At 38.4% G+C, this 23765-nt stretch overlaps 1 protein-coding gene across 22 annotated transcripts in view; it reads left to right on the top strand.

Annotated features, from left to right (window-relative positions):
• Positions 1-23765, top strand: part of NRXN3 (neurexin 3) — a 970824-nt gene that overhangs the window by 822468 nt on the left and 124591 nt on the right. For all 22 annotated transcript variants that reach the window (XM_074542546.1, XM_074542536.1, XM_074542544.1 and 19 more), the window contains one exon: positions 11126-11297. In XM_074542546.1, coding sequence (XP_074398647.1) covers positions 11126-11297 — 172 coding nt within the window. The remainder of the gene's footprint in view (positions 1-11125; positions 11298-23765) is intronic.

The raw sequence follows: 23765 nt of genomic DNA, 5'->3' as shown, positions 1-23765 counted from the left end.
CCAAAGCCTCTTAACCCCTTGCACTTCTACAGCTATTGCACTTGGGTTAATTTGATGGTGGCAAGTTGGTATTTGTGATCACCTTTCCTGTCAGAACACAGTGTTCTTTTTTAATGCCATCTTCTTGACAAATGCTCACTTTTCTCTTGGTTATGGGTTGAGACAGACAGCTCTGGTTGCTGTTACTGAATAATATATTCTGTGCCTTCAGCTTACTGACATCTCACAATTGTACCCATGCTTTTGATAAGAAGGTGTAGTAGTTAAGGTACATAGTTTATTCCACGTGGCCTGTAAGTATCAGATCTTTAACTTCATATTTTGTGTATGTATTGGGTTTGCATGGCAGGGTTTTGATGTCTTCTGTAAGAAGCTGTCAGGAGCTTCCCCCATGTCTGACAGAGCCAGTGCCAGCAAACTCCATGACTAGGACCTGCTGGGGGCCAAGGCCATCCATGACAGTGGTATAACTTCTGTGAAAACATAGTTAAAAAGGGGGAAAAAGTTGCTGAGCAGGAACAATGGCAGTGGGATGGAGCCCATGGTGAAGCCCATGGTGCTGCAGGCAGCAGGGAGAGGGTAGAGAGTTCAAGAGTAAAGTTAGGGCCTGAAAGAAGAGAGAACCAAAAGAGAAGGTGTTTTAAAGATTAATTTCTCATTACCCTACTCTGATTTGGTAGGTAATAAATTAAACTAATTTCCCTAAGCTGAGACTGTTTTGATGGTGACAGCAACTCATGAGTGATCTCTCCCTGCCCTTAACTCATGAGCCTTTCATTTTATTTCTTCTTGTCCTGCTGAACTGTAGGAGTGATAGAGAGGCTTTGGTGAGTGTCTGGTGTCCAGCAAGGTTCAGACCACTGGAGTGTGACGGCCACTTTAGCTTCTGCCAGCACAAATTGTTGGCAATGTTATGCAGTGGATTGAAGCTCCTGGGGAGATGTTATGAGATGGATGGGCGTATTTTCTCCTGGAAAATCTCTGCTTTGGAGCAAGCTCCTTGTTCTTGTGCCCTACTAAAATGTGACTTCCTACTGCAGTCATTCTTTATTGAGTGGATGTGACATTTTAGCAGATGGTCATGTTTTTGTCTGAAAAGTGAGTTGTAGAGCAGCTCTTAGGTAAAGGCCTACTTTTAATCCGTGAACTTCTATAATTCTGGAAGAGTGCAACAGCTTAAGCATATTTCAAGTTAAAAAGGCAGCACACAATATGCATTGGTTGTCTTCTCTGGGAAAATTGAAGCTTGTGTCAACATTCAAAATGGTTCCTGTTTCTGACCTAGTGCAGAATCATATCTACAAGGTATAATTTCTCAAAACTTTTCAGGATATACTGTTTATATTTTCAGAAGGCACTGTCAGAATTTTTAATCCTAATTATAGTTGGAGTTCACACCATCAGATAGGGCGTATTTTTATGATATGTATTTTAGTCTGTGAGAACAAATTAGTCATCTGAATAATGTATTTGCTAGTGAACCAATAGACAGGTATCACCTCTTTAATCTGTTTTGCATTCTGTTTCCCTAGGATATTCCCCTTTTCAGCATGCTGCTAATTTCTGCAGTATGATATCTCTAAATGACTGGGGTTTAGCAGCCTCGTAGCTGGAGTTTCACCAGCTGTGTAATAACAATTGTTTTTTGGAAATTGTGTGGCCTAAACACACCTGCATGTGTTTCTTGAAACATTTTACTGCCTGTTAATTGGCTGGCAGTGTGCTGGTGCTGTCCCAGGTAACAGGAATAAAGATTTAATTGAGCACTGCATCCTAGGCACTGAATGGCACAGAAGGAAGCTTCCCTTTTAAGACTGCTGAATACCACTGATTACTGGGCTTGGCAGGTGTCAGATACAAGAGCAACTAGATATGCCACAGCACTCCCCAGATTTTGAGGAAATGGGTTTAGGGTAAGCTTAGTACAAGCCTCATCATGGTAATTATGATAATGTAAAGCAGGATACCCTGCTTGATATTAATTAACTGTACTGCAACAACATCTGGAGGCCCCACTGGATACCACAGCTCCACATACACATATACTGTTTGATAAGCCTTTTGATAATGTGGCTTCACATTATAAAAAGGCAAACTGGAGAGAGAGAAATTAAAGTGGCTTTTTCAAGGTACAGCAGACCAGAAGTAAAAGCAAAAACCTTTTCTTTCAACCCTGTACTCTATCTAACTAATCTTGATTACCTCTGTGAGTGAGTTCAAATTTAAAGGTCTCAGTCTGTACTAATGGTATCACCTTACATGAAATATGTAAGCTTTGTGTGTAAAATTAATTCCTAAGTGTAGTTCTGCTGATATTATGTATTAATGTTACCTAAACTGCTTCAGTGATGCGTAAAGCTCTTATTTGATGCAGGTTGAAATAAACAAGCAGCTTCTACATTTCATATCTTTTCTTGAAAAGAAATATCTTGTGAAAATATCTTGTGTGTGTTGTTGTACATAATGAGCCACTCCTGAGCCTGGTAGAACTGTCACAGAATTGAGCTTCTTGGGGTTTTTTTGTTTTGGTTTTTTTTTTTTTTTGGTTGTTGTTGTTGTCTTCAGGGTAGTTTTGTTTATAAAATAAACTTTTATTAGACAAAAGGCAAAGTTGAAAGACAGATGCAGGGAGACGAGGAGAATAGGTAAAATTAAACCAAGAGAATGGCAATTTCATATCCCACTGGTAAATCTATTTCTGTAATACTGCAAAGGTGTTTGATAAAAAAAAGTTCAAGACCAGGAGCCAGGAGTAAGATGTACTTAAGTAGCAGTGTATTGCTGTGCTACAATTTCTTGTCGTAAGGGCCATTGAAAAAGTACTATATTATCATCTGTGTCCCACGTAAACTTTCAACTGGCAAAAAATGAAGGAGAGTTTGGAAAATTTGTTAAAGCCTTAGCAAGGAAACTGGTATAAATTTTACTTTAGCCAAATAATGTAATGTGTCTTCAACCAAAGAGTAGAGATCATCTTTCAATACAAGAAACATTCCCAGAGAGCACTCCTGAATTTAACTGTTCGTAATGGTGAATAAGCCTCAAATGTGAGCCCCCATGGTAAGATTGTGTAGTTTCTGTAAACTGAAGTTTAAAATTTCTGGTGTCTCCACTTGAAAGAAAGGTACAAGTAAACTGAAGGAGTTTCAGGGCCATGGGGAAGTTTAAATTAAAGATTGGAAAACCTGGTTTTAAGCAAGAAACTCAGAGAGCTGAGTGGTTTTCTCTTATGCCCGGTAAAACTGAGAAGAGAGTTTGCAGTCAAGGAAAGATGAAACTGGAATCTTAAGTCTTTTGCTCTTTTTTTTTTGCTCTGAGGATGGACTAAAGGCATTGTGCATGGTCGTGACTGATGTTTATCTAACTTACCTTTCTTAAACCTTCAATGGAAAAGATTAGATTTTCATTAATATTTCCCAATTTAATTTTTTCTTCACTTCTTAAAATGAGCAAGAATCAGTGACAACATTCAAGAAAATTTTGGCTTGATCACAGACTTAAATGTCATTTGTGGCAGTATGATGCTAGGTGGCATTTCAGTACTATAGGCAGTAACAGTTAAAAAGTAATGATCTGCTTTCAGGAGGAGCTGAGCAGGTTATATTCATATTGCTGTATTCAATGGCTCTTGATTCTTCCCATGAATTTGGTACTTTTTTTTTTGCTTAAACATAATTGTCAAATGTTTTTGTTAGGTATTTGTAGTTCTTTGAGTTAAAAAGAGCTATTGCTGAATCATTGCTTCGTGACTATACACAGTTTCAAGTGTACCACTTTTTGGAGCCTTTTATATCTCCTCTTTTCCTTTTTGTGAGGGTCTATAAAGATCTGTGTACTGGGTTCAAGAATTTAAGTCAACGGTCCACCTTTAACTTATAATAGAGGTTTTCCTTTTGTACACTGTTCTTTTTCATTATATTTCTTGAATTTCACTTTCCTTTTTGACCGTGTTCAACACTATGCCAATCTCATCAAAGTAGCAACTGTAATGAATCTAAGCCTTCTTTCCTCAGCTGAAAATCATAAATGTTGCTCTAAAATATATTCTGTAGTTTAAAAAAGAATCAATTTAGACAAGATAAATGATCTCCTATAAAATTTTAGAGGAGATTAGATTATAACAATTGTCCTTTTTAGCCTTATAAATTATGTATTGCTGAGAAATGCTTCTTTTAAAAACCATGCCCCCAAAGGGTAATAATTTCTATATATATTTATCCTCTCTCTGTGTGTGATTCTTTCTGATAAATAGGTTTTAACTGGCATTGAGTAGATCTGGTTGAGCACCTTAAAGAAACAATAACAGTATATAACAAAAAATTACCTACTGCTCCTTATAACAGCCCTTAAAAATCAAACAAAATTACCTAACCTGTGTGTTTCCTTTCCCCTTAACATTTTTCCTTGTTTCAAGATAACTGTAAGGTGTTGGCACCCTGATCAAAAAACTTCCAGGTCAGGTGAGCTTCAATATGTGTCATTTCTCTCAGAGCATTTGCTGGTTTTGTTGATTATCATATTTGCCAGGGTGGCAATACTGATTCTTGAGTGTTCTTCCCCTGCTGTCGCTGTTGGATAAAGGCAGACTTCATTCAGTAAGTGTCGGGTTTTCGGCTGTTTGATGGGCCTGGAAAGGCCCGGAGTGGCCTTGGGACAGCCCGCGTATCGAAGGACGAGAAGAGGCTTCAGTTCTTCTTTCGGTTTTTATGTTTATTAATTGTTTATCTAAAAGATGTTCTTTCAGCCCAACAGAGATCTGCTCAGCAGTCAGCCATGAGCACACTGTGCCGCCCTCCGGGCAGGCACCTATCTTTATACCCATTGTTACATGTACAATATTTATCATTTTTCCCCAATACCATTTATTCTTATTACCCGGTGCACTTTCAGTAATAACCAATCCAAAAGTGCCACCATCACCAAAGAAGATGGAGGAGAAGAAGAAGAAGAAGAAGGACAGGACACACCCCAATTCCTCCATCTTACTTCTCTAAACCCCCCTGTACATAAATCCTAAACCCTGTGTCTCACCCTCTAATTAACTAATCTCTTCGCCATTCACCCCGGTGAAGCCCTCATCCTTGTCGTCTCCTGTGTAGGGTCAAAGTCCTGCCACCAGACACTTCTGGCAACATTCCAGGACTCCCAAGCCCCCCAAGGGTGGTCTCGGTGGCCCGGCACCTCAGGACTGAGATCCTGAGATCCGACAAGTAAGCTCTCCCTTTACCCAGGCCCGGAGTTTTTTACATATTGAGTCCTGATTTCAGACTTACCTCTCAGTGATATTAAAAACAGCCAGAATATGGCCAGCCAGAGGAGAGTAGAACTAACTGCCTTATGTTTACACTCTGTGCTGAATACAGGTTCTAATACTTGCCCTTCTAAAACCCATTGGCACTCGTGTCCCAGCAAGATCTGTCCAGCCATGCGTTCAGTTCTAGCTGCAGCCCAGAAAGGCCTCTAAGGACAGTGCTGGTTTTTACTGCCTTTCTAATCAGCAAGAACTTTCTGAGTTTCTGTTTACAGTGAAAGTTCACATCCAGTGATTTGTAGTTGTAGTAAAAAATGGGTGTCCTCTGTGGAATATGCATCTATACCTTCGGTTCTCCTGGATAACTCGCAACATTTAACACAGTTCTGCAAAGCCTCCTAAACCACAGAGAGGGAGCAATCCTTCAGAGGGACTAACATTCAGAATCAAAAATGGCAGGGCAAAAATAAAAAAAACAACAAGGCAAACAAAACCCCGAAGGAAATCAAGCAAAGAAAGTCTAAAAAAAAAGAAGTGAAAACAAAGAGGAAGAAATAAAAGTTCAATCTCTTTTAAAAACATAGACTGCAAGGGTAGGAGCCTAAGCGGAAGACAGCCATTCCAGGAAGAGCAGTTCTCAGGGTTATAACAAAACAAAGCAATTTTACTGAGTTTAGAGGGTGGTTGAAGTGTATCTGTGTGGCATTTTGGGAGAGAGGGGAAGTTTACTAACCATTCCTACAGTGTGAAATGGCTTGTTGTATTACTAAAAGAGGTTGTATCAATTTCAAATGAGAGAGCAGCAAAATCAGCAGTGATCTGCAAGACAGAGTAACCAGGAGTATTGTCTGCCAGGTTTGGGCTGATGTCTAGCCATGCTGGAACCAGCCAGGGTGGGAGGAGGAGGCAGTACGTGCAGTAGTTGCTATTTAAATATTATGCAATAAAATGTCTGTGAGAAAACACAGCCTGAGATTGTAGTCAGATTTCAGGTATGTTTTATAAATGCTTCCTTTAATTTTACATTTTGCTTCAGAAAAATAAGCAAAACAACAGAAGAAGATGCTGGGATAAACTCTGCTTCCATTTCCATCAGTAGGAATTGAGTTTCTTCAACAGAATTGCTATTGATTCACATTGATGCAACTGAGAGTAGGATCTGTCCTAATGCCTGGAGCTCTCTCTCTTGGTTTTTGAAATAGAATGCTTTCTGAACACGGGGAACAAATATGTACTTTCAATACGGACAATTTAAATTTTAGATTTAGAAAAAGAAAACCTAAGAGTAAAGAGCACAGTGTGTATGTGGTTGTTCATGTGTGTGTACCCTCTAACACTCTTGAACTGCTCATCTTACAAAATCACTGCCAATCACATTTTACTTTCTTCCTACCTGGTCTGCTACATAAAGAAAGATGCCTTCAAAATGTAAAGGCATGGCATGGAGAAAGCAAAGGCCTGACAATTTTCTCACAGGACAGGCTCTGCTTCTCTTTGAATGAAAGGAAACAAAAGTTAAAACATACCTGCTAAAATGTCAGACCTCAGACTTGTTTTGAAGGAACAGGTTGTGAAGAGGTTGAATGTAGAAGCTGAGGAAAGCTTAGGACTTGTTCCTCTCAGATCATAGCTGCTCTCAGAGCTGAAATGTTTGGATTGGCAGTATATAATCAGTGTTTAAATGAAATATATCTGGATTTTCAGGGCTTGTAGAGCTTGAAAATATAGGTGTCTATAACTCCTCGTTCACAGATAAAGAATCTGGTTTACAGTAAGTTAAAAGAAAAGGGTGCACAAAGTGAACCAATGCTTCAGGGCAGGCAATAAATTGCTGATCTCCTGATCCAGGCTGTAGATGAGCTCTTTGTCATTTAATAATGTTGCAAATGTTTGGAAATTGTGCCTATAACAAACTGTGACCAGGAGTCTGTGTAGAGTAGAAAGGTCAAGGAGAAGCCTTGTACAATTTTTTTTTCAGGACTTTGTGCTTTTTTTGTTCTTTTAACTTATCTACAACCATTTCATTATGTGATCATAATTATATTTCTAAATTCTTAGAGACATAATGGCAGAAGTTTATCTCCACAAGTACTGTAAGGAATGAAGTGGTAATGTGGCTTTTGAGGGCAGCGATTTTATGGGATAAATCAGCACAAGACAAATTCTTGAAAAAACTTTAAAAATCCTTTTTGGCAAATAGCCCTAAAGAAAGAAGAGAAAAAAGTAAGATAGATTGAATGCTGACTTCACTTCATTATTTATAAGTAAAATGGTTCTCAGTTTTCTAAGACATAGTGCCAGCACTTGATGTCACTTGGAGTTTTCAAAGACATTAATTAATGGTTGCCTTTTCACAGAAACTTTTTGGGGCACCCAGTGAGTACCAATATAGAGAGGAAAAAGGTTGCACTCTCTGTTAAAATTCTCTTGAACCCTTTTGGAGCACGTAACTTGTTTGCTCTGTGTGGCTCTGTACTCACCTTTTCCCTTGCTGCATAGTTATGATTTTTTTTCCTATAGCAAAAAAATAAATGTTATAGGTAGTGGCTCAAATATAAACCTTTCTTTGTCACATATTTACTGGTCTAGTTAATACCTTTGTTTGGTTATGTGGAAAGAAAATCCACCAGCTGAATGTGTGGGGAAAGGAATGAAAGGTTATGTCCATCATGAAGTGTTAAACTGTAATGGTCGAACTTGTCTTTCAGATTTAGAACGAAGGTAGGTTTTGGTAAATGCTGTTTTTAATGAAGTATTGTAGTGCAAGAACCTGGGATTTGAAGAGATGTTGAAAATGAATTGAGTATTTGCCCCTTGTGTCCATGGTCCCTGTTCTGTGCTGTAGCATTTTCTCTGTGTTTTGCTTTACTTTATTTTTTTTCTTCTGCCAGGAGTGCATAAACTAATTGTTAATTTTTTCATAGTGTCTGGTTCACTGGAGATTTAAAAAATCATAAGTAAACTGTATTTTGGGGTCTGTGTGTGCAGTTTGGCTTCAGTAGCCCTACCTTTGACATATTGTGTTGTGTTTTATTCTGGTAATTGGAACAAAACCATTTTCATGACAAGTTCCTACTCAGTCCAAATAAGAGTCTCAGAAGTTGTGATTCTGTAAAAGTCGAGTTAAAGAGTCACAGGGAACTCTGCCCAAGAATGATCTGAAGAGAGCTGGAATAGATTGTTCACAAGAACCATGATTTTTTTTTTAGACAATTTTTTTTCTCTTCTTAATTGCCACAGAGTGTTACACTGCTTTAGAAGGGCTGTCTTCTCTGGCTCTGGGAGGAGATGCCTCTTGGGATGGGGAACACACCAGTTTGCTCATTTCCCCCCTCTCTCCATCACACTAAAGGCCACTGGCATTTTGCAGTCCTCTGCTTCCAGAATCTTATCTCTTTCCCAGTTTGCCCTCTTATCACTAGCTCTTTCAATAGGTCTTTTCCTTCAAGCCCTGGGAAAGGAAATGGTGAAAGGTGCTATCTCCTTTTCCTCTGAGGAGAAGTCAGAAATATTTTGTCATTCTGCAGAGATTAATTGAACTTCCCACCATCATTTTCCCCACCTGCAAGTTTTTACCTTTGCCTCATTAAGCCTGTAGGCTTGAAGGTATGCAGCTTTCACTCTGCTGAATGCCTTTTAATCCCTTTCTCCTCTGTGGTGGTGGTTCTAATCTGTTCCATTAGAAGAGGTGCAGGTCTTCATCTTACCTACTCATGCTATACCTTCACCAAGGTGGACTCTTCTTAGAGCAGCCAGAATTTGTCAAAGAAACTTGGTGTGTTGATGGCAATTGAAAAGCAATATGAGAAGTCATCCAGGAGGCTGATTGTAAGTTTATATCTTGCAAAACCACAATATCAGTAGCCAGGTTACCTGGTTGCTATGTATTATTTGAGTCTGAGGAAAAATTAATCACATGTTCTTCGGTAATTGCTATGCAGGTAAAGATAATTATGTGGTTGCCAGCAAAAGATTCACTAAAACAGTGTTGGGAGATCACTTACTTCATATGTCAAAGAAGTGGTAAAGCTGTGCCAGCAATGTTTTTATCTGAAGTAAATCTTTGTTAACTGAAACTTATTTTTTGGGATAGTGTAAGAGAAGAAACATTGGCTGTTTCCAAATGGCATCTGATTTCATGCATCTGCTGGGAGCAGCAATCCACTTACCTCACAGTCCAGTGAAAAGAGAAGGATGATATTGCTATCTTGAAGAAAAGTCCCTTCAAAGAATAACAGTATGAATGCACATAAAACTTCCTACCCAGCATACATTCAGCACAATCTAAAATTTACTGTTTTAATGAGAGAAAAACTAAAATGCTTACTGTTTTCAGTGCTAAACTTCAAGTAGTTGAACCACCAGAGTTCATGACCTCTTCAGATACATGATTGTTTTCTTTCCTTTCCTAAAACAATGTTTTAGTCTGACACCAGGAATTTGGTGTTAGGAAGAAAATGTCAACAAAAAAGAAGAGTAGTGAAGATACAAGGAATTTGTGATGAGTACTTTGGTATGCGTAAGCTTTGAAATGTAAGGTTAAGGAATCAGAAAGAACCCTCTGAGAAATTGAAACATGGTGAAACTTTCAGAAAAAGGTTTTTTTAATATCAGGAGACAGGAATAAATCCAGGAGAGGAATCCAAGGTGGCCATCAAGTACAAGAGCAGAAGTTTCTTTCTTATTGCTGAGATTTGCTAATGTGAATGAGGTAAAGTTAGGGTAACAGCCCAGAAGAATGGGATCCTCTGCCCTCTAAGCAGATATGTAAGGGAACAGAATTGTCCTGTCACCCTTTATTATACCTCAGGTTTTTTTCAAGGAAAATATATTTGCATAGAAGATGGCCATCTACTCTCTGTTGTTTCAATTTTATACTATGGATAGTTAGCAAATTTATTGACTTCCTATATGATACATTTTAGTTCTGCCTGTCTGTACCAGTTTTGGATATGTGCAGTGCACTTAATATGCCTTCGTAATTGTTGACACTAGCATATTGTGCCTCTCCTTACTGAGTGTTTGAACATGCATTGCTCTTAACTGTACAGTGATGAGAATTTCTGTTGCTGTTTAAATCACTAATATTAAATGCATATATCTAATCAGAGTATACTCTGGGAGTGTATTTTGCAGCCTAAAGTCATTAAATGAGGTCATTACTTGGAATCACCTGAGGGGACCTGCAGAAGGAAGTGCTGTGACTATTATAACAAATTTTGCCAGCTCTTCCCTTTCAGTCAGTGACTGGTGCAAAATTTTGGGAAAACACTGCTTTATTGGTAAGACACCGTTTGCTGTGTAATGGAGAAAAATAAGATGGGCAGCTCCTGTCTCTTAGGAGCTTCCCTCCAGATTTCGAAGTCAGCTAATGACACTTCTGCTCCCTTCGAGTTCCATTCATCTTCTAACTGCATTCTTCCTGCTGGATCCCACAATTATTTTTTGGGGGAGTGAGGACTGTTTGTTTCCCAAGAAGAATAACAGAACAAAGCAGGTGTTGAGATAACAGCCTGTCAGTGGCTGCATTTTATATAACAAGTGACTAGTAATAATCAGTAGAGATGTTGCTCAAATAACTCTTTATCCACATCTCCTGATTTTTGCTGCCTGGTTTCTCACCTGTCTTCTGTGATGTTTTATGGGAACAAATGACTCACTGTCTTCAGGTGAATGCTGTAAAGAACAGTGTGAAAGAAAGTGTTTGCAATGAAGCAGAACCAATGAAATGTGTCCTGAGAAGCTCAAAATGACAATTCTGTGTATTCTCCAGTGCCATCTACCGGCAGAACTACCCACTAGAGACTTAGAGGCCAAGAACATTCTCCTAAGTGGCAGCAATTTTAAAAACACTTGTTTCTTTTCTTCTTTCAGGAACAAGGCAAGATTGGTGTAGTCTTCAATATTGGCACAGTGGACATCTCTATTAAAGAGGAAAGCACACCTGTAAATGATGGCAAATACCACGTAGTACGCTTTACCAGGAATGGTGGCAATGCAACACTTCAGGTTGACAGCTGGCCAGTGAATGAACATTACCCCACAGGTACGTATATTTTGCTTTTTGTTCTCTTTTAGTTTATCTGTACCTATAACCTAATGTTTAATAACAACTGGTCACTCTATAAATCTTTGTTGCTTCATCTCGACAATAAATTCACGAGCCTGGTGATGCATAGTGTGTCTCTTGGAAAACAAACTAATGGTCCTTTACACTGGAAGAATAAGCATGCCAACTGTGTGGTTATGATGTATAGACCATGCTATTTCAGAGGTCTCTAAGTGAATCCTGGTTCTACACAGACTTACAAAGCTATTCAATGACAAACTTGGTTTTGCTACTTGTGATATTTTCTAAAGTTTTGAACAGACTTTATGAAAAGGAGTGGTGAAGCGAAAAGACTCTAGCCCCCCTCCAGATACTGTCTATATAAATATAGAGTAGAAATGTAAGGAAATGGAAGATAAGCAAGTATTTGAGCAGACCTTATGCTTGCCTCATAATTTTTTATCATCTGTATTTCACTTTCTTTCTTAGGTTTGCAGACACAAAGGTTAAAACAGCATCTAACCAAAACTGACAACTCCTAGTTGACTTTCTGTCAAAATGCAGCGGAAAAATTCAATATCTTTGGAAATTATCACCCTAAATCCACCAGAAATAGTGAATAACTAGCTCTTGATACGCTGTCACATATTTTATCCCACCACTGGCAAATCACAATGTCATGATACTTTGTCACAATGCTAAAAGGTCAAACTTACTCCAAGTGAAAAACAGATTGCTTTGTGTGCTGCTGACAGTGTATTAAATAGCTGAGATCTGATGATGTGCATGGTTATAAAAGGAAGAATGAACACAAGGAAAGAACTCCAATGTTAACCACCTTCCTCTTATTCATATGTTACCTAAGGTGAAGCCATGATCTTCTTGGTTTTCAATTTTGAGTCTAAGAAACATTCTGTTCTTTATTTCTAGGTTGTACAGTAGTAGCTCAAGACAGAATGAAGATTCTTGGTAGTGGTGTAGGAATTGTTCAAAAGAAACTTAAACTCAAATTATAGGAAATATCCTAACTTGAGGTTACATGCTAATTTATGTGACAGTATACTAATAAATTACTGCAAAGGGATGATTTCATCTCTTCTACTCCCTCAGAAGGCGCACAGGAAGGTTTTTGAATGTGAGTCATCTGTGCTATATTGCTCTCTACTACATATGTCCCTTTGTCAGTGTTTTGTGAGGTGTATGCAAAAGGATACATTTCAATTAACCTTATTTCTGGGAAAAAATTATTTTTGAAGAATGCCAGGACAGATGTGCTGTGTTAGGTTCTAGCTCTGCTATCCGTTGGTTTGAGAGGAAAGGTCCAACTGAGGATCTCTGTTCTGCTCCTTTCATCAATTATTTTGTAAAATACCTGCAATCCATTTGGCAGCCAATTACAGTCACTACAAATCCTATGAATAAATTTTCTTCTTATATTGCTTGCTGTAGTAAGTCTCTGGTGTAAAGAAACGAAATATTCAGCTCAATGCTTTAGAGATTTTTTTTTAAAGGGAAAATAAATCACACCCAGAGATTACCTCAGTACCCTGGGCTTCTGCCTTGGCTAAAGATATTTCTATGTTTTCATTAGAAGATGTATGGTTTTATGGAATCAGCATTAATCTTATATTCTGGGCTAGTATTGAGTGTGTGCAGTTGTACCCTAAGAAAAAAGGACACCTTTATCTTCCAAATACCTTTTCCTTTCTGTGCACATATTTCAATTTTTGTCTGTTTGTAGATGATGAATTTTTCAGCCTGTCCCTGTGAAAATAAGGCTTATGTGACCATATTTGGTGTGTGCAGGTTAATCCTTTACTTGTTTCCTACTTCTTTCTAACCAATATTTTAGTCAAAAGAAAAAAAAGAAAAAGACAAAAATCAAAAAAAAAAGCAGAAGATAATACATTACTGTGGGAAAAACCCAAGCAAACCAACAAACAAACAAAAAAAAAAACCCAAGGGAGGAGGGCAATGTTCCATCCTTGCCAAAGGAAAGGACTGTGGCTTGATGTCAATTCATGTTAAATACCAGAATATCCATATAATAGAGTGGCATTATGAATGCCTAAGATTCAGAAAAGATTCAATGAACCAATTATTACAGGAAGCAAATACTTATTAGTCCCATTTTCTGTGCAGACAATGGTTTAAAAAAAAGACTCAACAGGAGCTTTTAAAATTAATTACTTGCTGTCTTTCACAAACCGAACTTGCGCTGTTGTTTTTGATCTGACTGCATGACCAAACCTGTGTTCAGCAGATTCAGTTCTGTAAAGGCTTTGTAGTTGCATGGACCCAGGCTAATCCAGTGTGTTTCAACTGGAACCTGCTGAAAATTTAAATTCATATCAAACTTGAGTAATAGTAGCTGAGTAATCCCCTATGTTTCACATAGCATCATGTCAATTCTAGAAACACAGTTATTGGTAGTGTTTAAAAAATGTTGTATGGGTAGACCATGCTTGCTTGAGCACACTGTGTTGTCTGTAAAATGAACAATTTCATGTGTACTTGTTTTTCCACGCAGTGCTATACCCTAATTTTTACAAATATTATAAACTATGTAATGTTTCTTCTTTGTCATCACACATGGCGCAGTCTTCAGTCAGGGCTGCATTTTGAATGGCTTTTCCATGCTCCTCTCTGAGTTTTATTACTTGTGGAAGGATTATACATTAGACTCATAATTACTTGCTCAATGAAAAGTACAAATAAAAGTTGGATATTCATTAAATGAGCAAAGTGAGAGAATATTGGCTTTCCTTAAAATACAGTCTTTAGTTAAATTGAAATTAACTGAAACTAGCCCAATGGGTCCCAAAGGCTCCAAAGCTGTATTTTTACAACTTCAAATAAAAGACAAGGAAAATAGAATGACAGCAAACTTACAACTCAGTCAATGACGTTTTGGGTTTTATAGAATCCAATTGCGTTCCAGTCACCTGCAACATGAGCTTTGCACTTTCTTGTGTGGAAAAGGGCTAGAAAAAAATGGTAAAGGAGAGAATTAACATGGAGCTAAAGTTGGTTTTGTGACTGAAATAATCCAAATTACTAGGAATGGTCTCTCACCTTTAGTACTTTCTCAAGGTACCAGAGTTTTTGTTACTGGACAGAAAGACAGAACAGTGGCCCAGTATAGGTATGTGAGACAAAGCTTCTGAGAACTGGGAGATGTCAAAGTAGCATTAGCACAGAGGCTGCTGTCTGCAATTCAGCCGTTGTGGTTCAGCCAAAACCATTGAGCTGTTTGTGATTTATTTGCCTTAGTTTTGCTCTTTCTCCTCTCTCTCAAGAACACAATAAGGAGATGGACTTCTTCCATAGGCTGTACTGATAGCCAATTTCTTCATGCTTGATTCGTTAAGTTGGTTATCACAATGTGATAGAATTTCTCTTGGTCAGGGTATAAAACTTTTGCTGTAGTCTGAAGTACAGTTTTCTATGACTTCCTCCCTTCTGTTGTCCCTCATGCTTTCATCCTTTGAAGTATCTCCCAGAAAACTGGTTTTGCTTGGTCATTGTTATTTTCCTGCTTTTATGTTCCTGGAAAAAGCCTTCTCTATAGCCAAATAAATTGGTTAATGATGAAATATGAGTAATTTTGGACCCATACTTCAGGAAGAGAAAGTATCTGACATGTTTTTGTTTTTATTAAAATGAAACCCATCAAATTTGAGACAGCTTACAGAAATTTTCAGAACAGTTAGAAATCAATCTTCAATTTTTACTCAGACCTGGGATACCTCAGTCCTTAAGTTTTCATTATTTCTTAAACAGGATATGGCTTTTTTACTCAGTTCACTGTCTTTTCCTTGCAAAGAAGTACTTTGTGTGATGCCAGATTTGTAGTGTATGTCAAAACAAACCTGGTATTCCTGTTTGTTCATCCAGGCACCAACTACATATTCTGCAGTAGGAAAAAATAATCAAGGTGAAGACAAGCTGTTAAGTAAGAGTATCCACAATTAAAAAAAAATCTTATTTAATCTTATTTAAGTAGTGTTTTAAAGGAGAGGATTAAAGGAAAGAAGGCAACAGGTATGAAGGAGCTGTCATTTAAAGAAATGCATGATCCAGCAAAACAAATGTAGCCTGGATTTTTTAATGCATTTTAGAAACAAGAATTAAGACAGTATTAAACAACTGGATTATTACCAGAGTTTATTATTTCATCCATACAGTACATATTTTATATTTTTCACCTTTATCATTCTTGAGTTATCTCTCACTCTTCTTGCAGTAGTCTTTGCCCTTTCAAATTACATTATTCTGCAGGTTTTTTGCTATGGATAAAAGAAAAAAAAATAGTTCATCCTCTATGCCCCTACTTTATTTGGTCTCTGAAGTACATTTCTGAGAGGAAATTGCATTTCTGGAAAAGCTGGACTGTTAGCTCTTGGCAGCAGAACTGACTGCTCTGGCTAGATAAGTGCATACCTATAAAACAAAAAACTGATTCTGAGACCATGATATCTGTGCTGGGATTTTCTTTCAGAGTAGCTCCAGTTCCAAGGATTGAATGTTCCTGAACTGTTGGGCATACCTTCTTTTTTCAATTTCATTTGAAAGCAATCCAATTTGAACTGCATCTTTGTTAGTCTATGTGAGACCAAGTCTTTGTGTAAAACAATAAGCTTTCCAGAAGCAGGTCCAAGTGATAGTGGTTTAGATTCTCCTACCTGTCTTGCCTTGCTGAAATGTATTTCTTCATTTGCTAGGTGGAAAGATTTGAGGAAGCTTGATTTGTGCCCCTCATTTTATGTAAGATAGGGAAGAAAACTTGGCTGAGTTCTTACTTGCTTTTTTCAATAATTTTTCTAGGTAACTGAAGGAATAGTGAAGGATGCTAGCAGCAGGACTCCTCTATTATCTAACAAGGGTCTTGGTGTCTGGGGAGGTCCCTGCTGACTGGAACATAGCCACTGCTATTCCAGGCTATTAGAAGGGTGTGAGAAAAGATACAGGGAGCTACAGACATGTTAGTCCAAACTCAGCTCCAGGAAAAATTATGAAGATTATGCTGTATGCTATTGAAAGGCATTTGAAGAATAATGCAGTCATAAAGCACAATCAACATGGGTTCACAAGGGGAACGTTCCGTGTAACTAATTTATGTCTTTCTGTTATAAGATCATCTGCCTTATGGATGAAGGGAAGGCAGTGGATGTAATTTTTCCTGGATTTTAGTAATGCTTTTGATACCATCCCTCACAGCACCATTGCAGACAAGTTGCCCAGCTGTGGGATGAGCTGTGCACAGTGCACTGGGTTAGGAACTGGCTGAATGCAGAGCTCAGAGGGCTGTGGTGGATGGGGCTGCATCTGCCTGGCAGCTGGTCACCAGAGCTGCTCCTCAGGGTTCAGTTCCAGGGACAGATCTGTTCAGTATATTCCTTCTTCTGTGGTAAGGTCACCTATCTTGTGGATGAAGAGAAGGTAGTGGATGTAGGAAGTTTGCTAGTGAGACTAAACTGGCTGGTGCTGTTGACCCCCTCAGGGGGCAAAAAACCTTGCAGGGGATTCTAGCTGGATGGGAGCATTGGACAATGATTAATGGGATAAAATTAAGCAAGAACAAATTCTGGATTCTGCACCTGGAGCAGAGTAACACCAGCCATTACTATGAATTAGGAGAAGAGTGGCTGGAGGTCAGCCCTGAAGAAAGGGTTCTGGAGTGCTGGTGGGCAGCAGCTCAGTGTAAGTCATATGTGGACCCTGACAGTGAAAACAGCAAACCATGTCCTGGGGAGCATAAAAGCCAGCACAGACCTCCAGTCAAAAGGAGTGGTTGTTCTGTTCTATTCAGTGTTTGTGTGGTCTCACTCTTGGTAATGTCCCATAACTTGAGAAGGATGTGAGCATCCATGAAAATGTCCAGAGGACAGCAGCAAATCTGGTGACAGGGCTGGAAGGCATGTCCTATGGAGAGGCACTAAGGACTTGGGGGTTGTTGAGTTTGGAGCAGAGCAGGCTGGGGTGACATTGCTCTTTGCAGCTTTCCGAGGGTGGAAGCTGAGATGCGTGCTGAGCTATTTTTCCATGGTACTTAGTGATGGAGCATGTAGGAGTGTTTCAAAGCTATGCTAGAGGAGGCTCACAATAGATCTTAGGAGGCATTACTTTACTCACAGACTGGTCAAACAGAACCATTTTTCTAGAGAGATTGTCACCAGGCCTCATGCCCATAAGTCTTTAAGAGGCATTTGGACACTGCCCTTGCCCTTAAGAACATGCTTTGACTTTTGGCCAGCCCTGATTGAGCTAGATAATTGTAGCTACTTCCCAAATATTCTAGTCTAGTCTAAACTACTTGCTCACAAAGAGATAGAGAATGTCGGGTAGAGGTTAAAGTTCTGCATTTAAGTGAAAGGTGATGCAACAGAGGCTACAGAAGGAATCTCAAGTCTGTCAGTTTTTCTTAATTTTTTTTCACTTTGTGACCTCTCACCTTTGAGAAAATTTCATGATTATGAGACATGTTTTGGACACCTGAAATTATATGCTGCATCTCTGTAACACAGAAAAAATAGATGTATTTTTCATTCCATCTGTTTTAACTCTAGAGAATTAATTATGGTGGTGGAAAGAACTTGAAGTATTTGTGTTTGTTTTGATAAGATTGAAAGCTTGGTTCTAGCTTATTCTTCCTTTAGCAAAAGTATTCTATGATTAAAAGTATCAGAATAATTGGAATCTGGCATTTTTTAAATTGCTGTTACCCATTTGATACTTTTGCAAAGTGCTGGGTATTTCTCAGTGAGATGATGTTAACCCTTTCATGCTTTGATTGTAGCAAATTAGAATACAGGTGGCCGCTTAATAAGATTCAAAATATCTCAAACTTTATTTTTTTCATAAATGCCCATCCAAACCTATTGTAGGTACTTTAAAAATGGAGTAATATAGTAGGAGAACTTAAGCCAGCATCACAGTTTTTATAGGAATTGTGAGGTGGGAAAAATAAAGCATGAGGCTGGTTTGGTGAGAGCAGACTGAATACTGACTGCTAGTGTGAAATGGTAAGGGCGTTTTATAAAAAAGGAACCTGAAGCTGGTTTAAGTAGTAAGTGTTGCATGGCACTGCACAATTCATGATGGGTACTATTGTAAATTTCTGTGAAAAACAAAAAAAGCTGATTTCATTTCCAGAGATGTGGATATCCACAGATCCAGCTATCTTCAAATGCAGTGTTGGTTCTCAATATCTCTCAAAATGCTTCTACCCATCTCTACAAATAAAATTCCATGAGTTTTTCACAACCGTGAATATTGAACTAGAATTCATAGACTGCTTTAAAACAGGTAATTTATTGTCCTGCTCAAGCCATTTATTACCTTTCCCTTGTTATTTTCAGTCTCCTTCCACAACTAGCATGATCTTTTTGTTCAATGAGATCCATTTCCCACCTTATCCCTCTACCGAAAAGATTCTGAGGACTCTCTCTTCTCTCTCCTCTCTCTCTTCTGTCTCTTCTCTCTCCTCTCTCTTCTCCATTCTTTTAGGCTTTATTTAGTTTTTATCAACAACATTTTCTTTCTCTCCCTCTGTGATTTCCCAGCCATGAGATAAATAGCCTTGTATCTTACAAGCTAAATACAATTACTGCTATCAAAACTGGAGTCTTTCTCTCCCTGTAAATGTCTCTTGGAAGCTGATAAGCTGTTCAAAGCAAACTGCAGGCTTCTGCCTAATCCTGAGATTAAACATAACCACCCAGAAGACAGCAAGAGATAATTGAGGAGGGGGGGCTGGGGAAGGCAGGCAGGAGAGGAAGAGAGGAGGAGAAAATGAGATCCTCTCCTGAGATATTAAGAGGACATACAGAAGGCTCAAGGTTATTTGTAAAGGAATTACACAAAACACACAACAGCTTGTTATGATGAGGAATTTCCTCAGATAATGCAGTGATTGTTGTAGTTGTTAAAGACAAAATTTAGCAAGGATTTGTTTGATGTAAAGCACACAGGGCAGCTCCCACTCATGATTGCTGATTTTTATATATTATCCCCATCTTGTCCTGGAAACAGAAGGTCTCACAAGATTGTTTCCAGATTCTTTGTGCATGCTAGAGTTCATCTCACTGACTTTATTACTGAACATGGGGAGACAGTACATTTCCCAAGATGGAAGCAGGGGACTGAGTTGACTTTCTGTGCTCTGTTTTGGTACCTGCTGACCGACCTAGAAGATGAGTGCCTTAACTGTGGAGAAATAGTGTGTGATATCTGTATTAGTCTTCACTTATATAGGCATAATTACTGAAGATTACTAGTTTTTATGAGTCAGCCCAATACAGTTGAAAAAATCAGCCTCATTTCAGGATATAGAAGTTCTTCATGGTAGGTTTTTTTTTTTAATCAGTGGCATTATATTTTTCTACTTCTGTAATTTTTTTTGCGTCTTCTGTTTCAGAGAACTTGTCTGTTTTTAACTGTTATCAAGGGGATATTACCTCTTCCAACTTTGCTTTATTTAATTTATAATGCATTAGACAAGAAAAGGGAAGTAAGTTTAGAAGGTCTAATAGTAGCATCACTGGGGAAATCAGTAAAAGGCTACATATCTTTTCTTCAGCTGACGTGCACTGATGTTGTAAATAATATACAACGTTGTGATTATTAGTACTTGTGAGCTCAGTGATGCAAAGTCTAATGCTGATTGTGAAATTAACAAGGAAAACTCAAAAGCAGAACTCACTGAGATATTTGAGTCATTGCAACAAGTTCTTTCTAAGTTTGTACTTATCCCTGCACCGTACCTCTACATGGCTCATATTGCACCACTTCAGTTATTTCCTTAGAGGAAATTTCTAGTTCTATGTGCTGTTCAGAGCCTGGGTCCTCTTCCCCCAAATTCATTCTGTCTTGCAGAATGACTTCGACATGTCATTTCCTCTTTTTTCCACCCTTTAACTCCTCACAAAAACTTTGGCTTCTACCGTCTTGTGACCCTGTAGCAATCTTTTCCTTCCCTCAGACTTGAGGCTGTTATGATCTCCTTTTCACTTCTGAAACCTTGCTTCTGAAACCAAGGTAATAGCAAGAAGTTTGGCTGAACCCAGTTGTCTTCATGAAAATGGATTTTGTACTGGATGACTTAGAATCATTAGTGTTGCTTGATCTGCATGCTGAAGGGATTTTTTTCTTGGTGCTACCAGATCCCACTGTGGTCTTAATATTTTCCCATCCAAATGTCCTTCTGAGCCGGCAATGAAGGAAGGAACAAAAGAACTGATTTTTTGATTAGCCCTGTAGGCTGAATACGATCACCAGGGTTCTTGTCACATACTTTATTTTGGATTTTGACTTTTCATATTGAACTCATTTTGTGGGACTTAAATGAGCTCTTAGATGCTTCCTATCAGCATGAATTGGAGACAGCATATAAAGTGCCTTTGACAGATTTACTGCATTTCATAATGAGCCTAAAACATATAAAAAGACAGGGTTAATAAAACAGAATTGGAGGAGCACATTTTGAAGGCAGTACTGCAACATATGTTGAAAGATCTGCCAAGAGGGATGATTAAAGCATGACAAGTTGATGAAATCAAGAGTTGATTGTAGCTTGTCACTGCAGGGCCATAGCATCTATAATTTATTTTTAGAGTTGGAAAACTGATAAATATGGCTGCCTGATATGAACACTCAAGTTTTGTTCCCCTGTATCCAATGACATATAAAACATATAAGACTTGTTGATGAAGTCATCAACAAATGAACATACTTTGAAATTTGTGCAAAAAACCTCATGTTAATGCATGTGTTTCCATACTGGATGATGGGATAGGATCTGACATGATATAAAAATTACATAAATGTTGCCACTACGCTTAGTTTATCTGCTGTGTACTTTTTATTTTGCTTTTCCACGGAAAAAATGAAGGTGTGGTTTATTTCTAATTTGCTCCATCCTCAAAGAGTTTCATGAAAGTGTTTTAAGGACTTTCTGTCTTCCAAATTCTAGTTTGGAGGACAGAAGAAAGAAAACACAGAAAACAAACAGGTGGTTATATTGCAGCTTCCAGTATCCATTGCTCCTGTTTTGTTTCTTAAAGCTGATCTGAGCTGTTGCAACACACTGCATTCAGTCTGAGCGAGATGTAGTTTTAACTTGCTCAGGTACCTCAAGCCCATGTGAGTGGCAGTCTATCAAGCCCTGGAATTTGTCAGCTTGGCATGAAGAAAGAGGGAAATGCATGAGTCTTTATGAAGACATGTAAGGTAATGAAGCAGAGCAAGTAGCACAGTATGGTTGAACAGCAGTAAGGTTGAAAGGAGGAGTTTACCTAAGGCAGGAAGTAAACACAGAAAAGTATCTTCATGCAAGTTGCCATGACTATCTAATTCCCACCCAGGATCCCACTGATAGGCCTTGAGAGAGAGGGGAGAGGAGTAAGAGGTATTCTTCTGTAGCTGTCTCTATTACTGCTACATAACAATCATGTAAAAGTTCTTCTAATATGCAAATATATGTTACAGGCAATACTAGTTTTAATTTAGTCAAAATATTTATCTTGTTTATAGCCTAGATAAAGAAAACATTAACAGAGAGTACTGACAGTTTGAGTAAAAGTTTTTTGGTGCTGTCCAAAAAAACAGAGATATGTATTATTTGTGTTGTATATTCTGCTGTTAGCTGAATTAGTGTAGCAACACTCTTACATCTTCCTGCATCAGACTAGATGTCCAATATGTCAAATCTGCAGATGAATACCAAATACTTTAGGAGAAAATTTGTTTTAATGGTCAAAATGACACTTTTTTCCAATGGTCCTGGATTTGGGATTCTCTTCTGTCTTCCCAGAGCCTGATTGTTCCTCTAATCAAACTTATTGAGTCTGAGACCTGTCAAGTGTCTGATGCTCCAGAGAAATACAGTAACACACCACGGCAACAACAAAAATATGCCCCAAAAGATGTCCTTCTAAAAAAAATTGCCCTACTTCTGCATTTAGTTTGTGATCTGAAATATGAAGTCAAATAAGCTGTATGTGTTTGTATCATATCTACAGCAATTACATTTTTATTTCTCAGTTGGAAAGCAAATGTCTCCTTGTTTTCCCCTCATTGATTTATTCAGGAAGACATGATTATGTGGAAATAGTCCCACTTCTTCTGCTGCATTTTGACCCCACTGCTCAGCCAAATTTAAACCATAACAAACCAAAACCTAGGTATTTTAGTGGCATCACTAATTTTTCCTCTATTTTTCTGATTCTTTTTCCATTGATGGTATTGATTCTCAAATCGCAGTTCTTTCCTCTCAGCTTAGTTCTATTGACTAGAGTTCTTTGTAAGATAAATTCTTGGAGCACAGAGTGAATGCCTAGGAAAAGTTGTATTAACCTTTGACAGTGGTAGCACAGCATAAGCTAAAACTCAGGAAGAGATGAGCTTTATGATTTCCCAGTCCTGTATTTGCTCTGTGTCAAAATGATCACTTAAAATATTCCAAGATAGAGTATCCATAGGGCACTGATGCATCTTTCTGCCTAATTGTTCTCACCTGGTATCTGATTTAAGAACCCTGGAATATCCCTAAGTATTGGTATTGCATTCATATACTTACCACAGGCCTTCGAGTTCCAGTGCCTGATATACTATGGTGCAAAACAGATGCAATCCATGTGGTTTTCCCTGTATTTCTTTTACATCCAGCCATTTTCCATGAATAGTAATTACATACTAAGATATACAGGTATATCCTGTTAGCTTGTTCTTCCCAACAATTCTATGCCAAAGTATACAGCTGTTCACACAGGCATGTGAATCCTGACTGAATGCTCAGATATTTTGAGCTGATCTCATCTGTTTGTGTTCATTGCTCCATGATTGTATGAGGTCCAGGTACCAAGCATAAGTCTTATCAACAGTGATTTCTGGTAAATTTCTCCTTTGATGGCATAAGATTGATTAGAACCATAGAAGGACTTGGGTTAGAAAGGACCTTTAGGGTCATCTAGTTCCAAATTCCCTGCCATGATGGGAACACCTTCCACTAGAACACATTGCTCAGAGCCCCATCCAACCAATTGCTATTGCTTCAGCCATTTGATAGTACATGAAATGTAGCTGTATAAAGTAGTGCACAGAAGGATGGAGAAATATTTCTCAGATGGAGACTCAGGCTTAATAGAATCCTGCTGCACAGTGCAATGCAGTGAGTTCCCAGACATGAATATATTTACATTTCTCTCCTGGGTTAGTTCTATTCCAGTTCTTCTGATCAAACAGAGTTTTTATGTTTTATTTCTTTTCTATCTCCCTCCGTCTCCCTAACTCTCCTTCTGTCCCTGTCGCTCTCTCATAAACACACATGTGTGCACAGTAAGAATGAGCAAACAAACATCTGTCCTGAGGGATCACAGGCTTGAACAACTTTGTGCTTTTCTGATCACATTGCCTGCAGAAAAAACAGTGCCAGCTGTAATCCCAGGTTGACGTGCTGACATGCAG

Source organism: Zonotrichia albicollis, chromosome 6 (genome assembly GCF_047830755.1).
Source record: "Zonotrichia albicollis isolate bZonAlb1 chromosome 6, bZonAlb1.hap1, whole genome shotgun sequence".
In the NCBI taxonomy this organism is placed as follows: domain Eukaryota; kingdom Metazoa; phylum Chordata; class Aves; order Passeriformes; family Passerellidae; genus Zonotrichia; species Zonotrichia albicollis.
The sequence above is the reverse complement of the archived record's forward strand: the minus strand, read 5'-3'. Positions and strand labels throughout refer to the sequence as shown.